Source organism: Pelophylax lessonae (genome assembly GCF_965119305.1).
Source record: "Pelophylax lessonae genome assembly, chromosome: 7".
NCBI lineage: Eukaryota > Metazoa > Chordata > Amphibia > Anura > Ranidae > Pelophylax > Pelophylax lessonae.
The window spans coordinates 136,168,100-136,174,895 of NC_138774.1; the positions used below are offsets into that span (position 1 = coordinate 136,168,100).

General features: G+C 44.2%; 1 protein-coding gene across 1 annotated transcript; it reads right to left on the reverse strand.

The window, feature by feature from the left end:
- Positions 1-3,262: 3,262 nt before the first annotated feature.
- On the reverse strand, positions 3,263-3,741 carry LOC309560863 (uncharacterized protein). The gene has a single exon (XM_082264548.1). The coding sequence runs from the start codon at positions 3,628-3,630 to the stop codon at positions 3,289-3,291; it is 342 nt and encodes a 113-aa protein (XP_082120674.1). The 5' UTR covers positions 3,631-3,741; the 3' UTR covers positions 3,263-3,288.
- Positions 3,742-6,796: the final 3,055 nt, after the last annotated feature.

Consider the following 6,796-nt stretch of genomic DNA (forward strand, 5'->3'; position numbering starts at 1 on the left):
ACAGGGAGTTATTGGCCATCGTGCAGGCTCTTAAAGAATGGAGGCACTTGCTCGAGGGTTCGGTGGTTCCGGTCCTCATCCTGACGGACCACAAGAATCTGACCTACCTCTCTGAGGCCAAGAGATTGACACCACGTCAGGCCAGATGGGCTCTGTTCTTGTCACGTTTTAATTACGTGGTCTCCTACCTACCCGGTTCCAAGAACATCAGGGCTGATGCCTTATCACGGCAGTACTCCGACCTGTCCAGGGAGGAGTCGATTCCGACTTCGGTCATACCTCCGAATCAGATCCTGGCTGCCATTCGCACCAGCCTGACCTCTCCCCTGGGTGAGCAGATTTTGGCGGCTCAATCTGGTGCTCCCTCTGGGAGACCCAACGGCAGATGTTTTGTGCCTGAGGAGTTGTGCACTCGGTTGTTGCGAACCTACCATAACTCCAAGACCGCGGGGCATCCTGGAAAGAATCAGCTGTCCTGGGCTGTTTCACGTCTGTTCTGGTGGCCTTCCCTACGTTCCGACATCGCCGCATATGTAGCGGCATGCTCCGTTTGTGCCCAGAGTAAGTCCCCTCGGCACCTTCCGTTGGGCCTTCTGCAACCCTTAGCCACCGGGGAGCGCCCATGGTCACACCTGGGGATGGATTTCATTGTGGACCTCCCTGCATCCCGAGGCCATACGGTCATTCTCATGATTGTGGATCGGTTTTCCAAAATGTGTCACTGTGTTCCTCTCAAGAAGTTACCCTCTGCTCAGGAGTTGGCCACGATTTTTGCCAGGGAGGTCTTCCGGTTGCACGGTTTGCCCAAGGAGATTGTGTCGGATCGGGGGAGTCAGTTTGTGTCCAGGTTCTGGCGCGCCTTTTGCTCCCAGTTGGGGATTCATCTCTCCTTCTCCTCGGCCTACCACCCTCAGTCCAATGGGGCTGCAGAACGATCCAATCTGGCCTTGGAGCAATTCCTTCGTTGCTATGTCTCCGATCACCAAGACAATTGGGTTGACCTCCTGCCTTGGGCTGAGTTTGCCAGGAACACGGCGGTGAACTCTTCCTCTGGGACGTCTCCCTTCATGGCCAACTATGGGTTCCAACCTGCCGTGTTACCGGAGGTATTCTCTCCCCAGGATATTCCGGCTGTGGAGGATCACCTTTCCGTCCTACGTGCTTCTTGGGTACAGATCCAGAAGTCCCTTGAGGTCTCTGCGCAGCGCCAGAGACTCCAGGCTGATCGCAGACGAGCGCCTGCTCCTTCCTACCAGGCCGGAGACCGTGTATGGTTGTCCACCCGCAACCTCAACCTTCGAGTGCCCACTCCCAAGCTGGCGCCTCGCTTTGTTGGTCCCTTCCGAGTGCTTCGCAGGGTAAACCCGGTAGCCTATGCCCTTGCGCTTCCTCCTGGCATGCGGATCTCCAACGTGTTTCATGTCTCCCTGTTGAAGCCTCTGGTGTGTAATCGTTTCACTTCCTCGGTTCCTCGGCCTCGTCCGGTCCGAGTGGGCAATCGTGAGGAGTATGAGGTGAGCAATATCCTGGACTCACGCCTGGTCCGCGGTCGGGTGCAGTTTTTGGTTCATTGGCGTGGTTATGGTCCAGAGGAGCGTTCCTGGGTTCCCTCCGCAGATGTCCATGCTCCTGCCTTGCTCCGAGCCTTCCACGCACGCTTCCCTCAGAAACCGTTCTTTACTCCGCGGAGGAGGGGCCCTTGAGGGGGAGGTACTGTCATGGTCTTACCTTCTTGCTGTTCTCCTTCGTTTGACATGTGCTGGCGGCCATCTTGGTTTCTGGGTTTCTTGTAGCCTCCCACCCTGCGGCTCCTCCTTCCCACTGGGAGGAGCTGGATGCCTAGCTCATATATATAGGAGGTCTGTGGCTTCAGTTCCCTGCTTGGTCCTCCTGTGTTCACATGCTACTAAGACTGCTGCTACTTCTGGTTCCTGTTCCTGGCTTCGTCTGACTACCCTGTTGGTTCCTGATCCTGGCTTCGTCTGACTACCCTGCTGGTTCCTGACCCCTGGCTTCGCAAAGACTCTGCATCGGTTTCGCTATCCGTTTGGACTTTTGCTTTATAGCTTGTTTTTCAATAAAGCTGTCTTATTTTCTTATCTGTTGTTGTACGTCTGGTTCATGGTTCCGTGACACTCCCTCTCAGAGAATTCTTGGGCTAACGCATACACCTCTCCCCAGAAATGAGCCAGGCGAGGGCATTCCCAAAAAATATGTAAGATGGTCCCCGGTTCCTCCTGGCATCGCCAGCACTGATCTGAGAGACTTGCAGAAAACTTATTCAATAAAAAAGGCACCCGGTACCATCTCGTAAGTAATTTATAATTCATTTCCTTCACTTTGGTACAAACGGGGGTTTCCAATGCCAATGTAATGATATCCCTTTCTTGTTTCACCGTGAACCTACAGTTAAGATCTCTTTCCCATTTATCCAGGCAGGGTAATCGTTTGCCCTCTGGAGGCAACGCCAATAAATGGTAAACTTTAGATAATAAATTCGGTAGTACGTCATTACCCACACAGTATTTTTCAAACGACGTTAGGTCCCTAGTCAATGACTTAGGAGCAGGAAGAGTTTGTAAAAAAGTGATGCAGCTGGATGGCGTTCCAAAAATGGTAGACGATAGGGGCCGGATGGGTCGGTAAGGCCTACGATAGTAGGCCAGTTAGTGTCCCAAATGAAAGTTGAGGCCTGTCCAAAACCCTTTTTCTTCAAGTCTCGTAAAGGTTGAACTGTAATCCCCGGGGCAAAGGCTGGGTTACCCAGTACTGGAATTACATACTTCTGGACTGTGTTGTCTCAACAATTGCTGGTTGCTAAACACTCTCTGACTATTTTAATCAAGTTCTTGTTTGAGGTAGGCTCTGACAAAGTGTTGGGCTCTCTCAGTTTTAGTGTATATTAAATATTATGTAATAAAATAATAAAAGCATTTTTCATAATTTCTTCTGCTGAGAATCATACATATCGTTGAGACTCTAGCTTGTGGCACCACAATTAAAGCATATTTTGTGGTTACAAGGGCTGTGGCATATGTTTTTCTTGCATACAGCAAGTAGGCAAAGATTTTATTTTTTATGCCCCTTTGTGTCCCCTCACTGGTAACACATTTTGGCCACACCCACTGTTCATTTTTACACTACTTGGAGTGTTCTAGGTCATTTACAATCCTAGCAATGTCCCTATTTATAACCCCACGTTATATCTTATCAGCAGAATTACTTTATTTATTTATTTATTTTTTACTGAAGAAATTTCTCTTTATTACAAGTCCTTTTACAAAAGTTTTAGTCAAAGAGACCGAAGCCCATGTCATCATCCGACTCCTCAGACTCTTCCTTAACTTCCTCCTTTTTCTTTTCTTCAGCTGGAGCAACTCCTCCACCAGCAGCAGCAGCAGCTGGGGCAGCATCAGCTGCAGGGGCTCCACCACCGGCTCCAACGTTGCTGATCAGACTGCCAATGTTAACATTGGCGAGAGCCTTGGAAAACAGGCTGGGCCAGAAAGGCTCCACGCTGACTCCTGCTGCTTTGGTCAGAGCAAGGATCTTGTCTTCCGTGATGGTGATATCGTCATCGTAGAGGATGAGTGCGGAATAAATACAGGCGAGCTCGGAGACGGAGGCCATGGCTGCGTGTGATGGACGCTTGTAGGGTCGCGGATGGCAGAGGAGTCGGGTGCTAGTTTCTGAATGGACACCAGGCCTTAGCTTCACACGAAGGACCGAGCACCTTAATCTGTCGCCGTACCTCAGCGAAAGAGGATCAGCAGAATTACTTTATTACAATATACCAGCATTACTTAAGAAATTAGAAAACAGTGTTCATCTAAAAAAAATTACCCATATCAGTGTGAAAATGCTTTTAAGGGATGTTTGAAGTCTGCATGTCTCTAATAGCCCTTGAGATTCAGGGGTCACTTTAAAACGAAAATCTTCTCTCCTTTGCCACTGGATGGTTCTACACATTAAGCACTTATAGGAAAAATACACATCAGAGAAATGATGGAATTCACAAAACTCTAGTTATAAACCTTATATTCACATAAATAAAATATTTAGGATTTAGGCTGGTTTCAGCAGGTTTTAAAGTGTTACTACGGTATACTGTATACACACATATTTATAGCATGATCATGTATATTCTGTTTTTGGTTGCATCTGCATTTATTCATTTATTGTATCCTGGATAGATTTTTGAAACACCCTCTTCTACTGATCTATGACCTCAGGTGATACTCCTCAAAGCCAGCTAATTGTCCTGAGAGTACAGTTCAGTACTCTTACTCTAACCCTTTCTTTCCTCCCATAACCCTTTCAGTCTTAGATCTAACCCTTTCTTTCCTCCCATAACCCTTTCAGTCTTAGATCTTTGAAACTTTTAAGCGTGTACTCTTAAGCCAAGTATGTAATCTGACCAAAGCTTCTTCCTTTGCTATATGACAAGGGCCATACAGTATCTCACAAAAGTGAGTTCACCCCTCACATTTTTGTAAATATTTTATTATATCTTTTCATGTGACAACACTGAAGAAATTACACTTTGCTCCAATGTAAAGTAGTGAGTGTACAGCTTGTATAACAGTGTACATTTGCTGTCCCCAATGTAAAGTAGTGAGTGTACAGCTGGTATAACAGTGTAAATTTGCTGTCCCCCTCAAAATAACTCAACACACAGCCATTAATGTCTAAACCTCTGCCAACAAAAGTGAGTACACCCCTAAGTGAAAATGTCCAAATTGGGCCCAAAGTGTCAATATTTTGTGTGGCCACCATTATTTTCCAGCACTGCCTTTACCCACTTGGGCATGGAGTTCACCAGAGCTTCACAGGTTGCCACTGGAGTCCTCATCCACTCCTCCTTAATTACATCACGGAGCTGGTGGATGTTAGGGACCTTGGGCTCCTCCACCTTCTGTTTGAGGATGGCCCACAGAGGCTCAATAGGGTTTAGGTCTTGAGACATGCTTGGCCAGTCCATCACCTTTACCCTCAGCTTCTTTAGCAAGGCAGTGGTCATCTTGGAGGAGTGTTTGGGGTTGTTATCATGTCTGAATACTGCCCTATGGCAGAGTCTCCTGAGGGAGGGGATCATGCTCTGTTTCAGTATGTCACAGTACATGTTGGCATTCATGGTTCCCTCAATGAACTGTAGCTCCCCAGTGCCGGCAGCACTCATGCAGCCCCAGACCATGACACTCCCACCACCATGCTTGGCTGTAGGTAAGACATATTTATCTTTGTACTCCTCATTTGGTTGCCGCCACACACACTTGACACCATCTGAATCAAATAAGTTTATCTTGGTCTCATCAGACCACAGGACATGGTCCACTTTTGTGAGATACTGTACATACCCCTGCTCAATTCATTATCTCTTGTTTATATCGTTTCTCTTACTGTAAAACTAAGCTATAATGTATACTAAATTATATTGATCTGATATGGAACTAATACAAACAACAAATGTTAATTTTTTGAAAATTTGTTTAGAATTACAAACATGCATTAACTTTAGGGCACACTGAGATGGCAGTTATAATATTGGTTGATCACTGTTACATTACTATTCTGTTTAATGTATTTCCTTCCCTTTTCACATTGTTTTTCAATAGCAAATTCTCAATCTTTTTCTTGCTTTGAGTTTGTTAGAAGCAGTGTCACGTTATTCTTGTGAGGGCCATTAAAAGACGCAGCCTATTGCTGCTAACTTTGATTAGCGTTCATGAAAGAAATATCATAATTGAGAGGAATTAAACTCCCTTTTAGTTAAAGGACGGTATGAGTTTTAGTAGTTCTGTTGGACTGGTTTAGAAGCAAATTATGTTTTTATAAAGGGTTTCAGAGTTATAGCTGTGTGAAAAAGCCAGATAAGAGGAGACATACAGAGAATGCTTACTATCATTTAGAAAACATCTTTTGGGGCATTGGTCGGTTTTCACAATGGGAGCACCAATCAAAAATTCTATGTCTGCTTAATTAAACAAAAAGCCTTTGGGATAAATAGAATATAAATATATAATTAAATAGCAAGGTTATAACTACACAAACTATGTACAATAAAACCCACAGAGAAGCGTTTGAAATTGTTATATTTTGTATTGCTTAGCTATACAAATAAAAGGTGAAAAAAATAGCTTAAATCTTAACAACAATATGGAGTCAAAAGGTTAGCGTGAATGAGGTAAAAAAGTGTTTTGGGGAATCAAAGTATGTTTTAGGGAAATACCATATGACCAAACTTCTTTATAATAATAGCAAAATAAGTCTAAATCATTGTTCTAATAGATGCCAAGAACTTCTAGCAATCACCTGAGTATGACAGAATAACTGTTTTGAGTGTGAAAGTCTTCTGACACATTCTGCACAAACAGTATTGAGCTTAAGGAAACTACTTGACATAGGCATCACAGGACTTCCCTTTCCCCATCTGCCATTTTCAAAGAACTATGATAAAAAAACGATTAATTGTAAACAAATCTCTATTCAAAGTAGACTCAAGGTTCTTGTTCTTTTTATAAATCAAGAAGAATGCTTACTGAGAACAAAAAAAATACATTTCTTGAGCAAACACCATTCACATATAAACACTGTATTTAAATGATAGTATAAAAAATCCAAGATACAAGCTTTTCCATGGTGAAATTGCAAACTATAATGGCAAATAGCCAGTCTTATAATTCTCATCAAGAGAACGGTTTACACAACTAGTTGTAAAAAGTAATAACTGAAAGAGAAATCTAGGAACATTTACAGCTTTAAGTGATTGTAAATCTGTTATTTTTTTTAAATAACA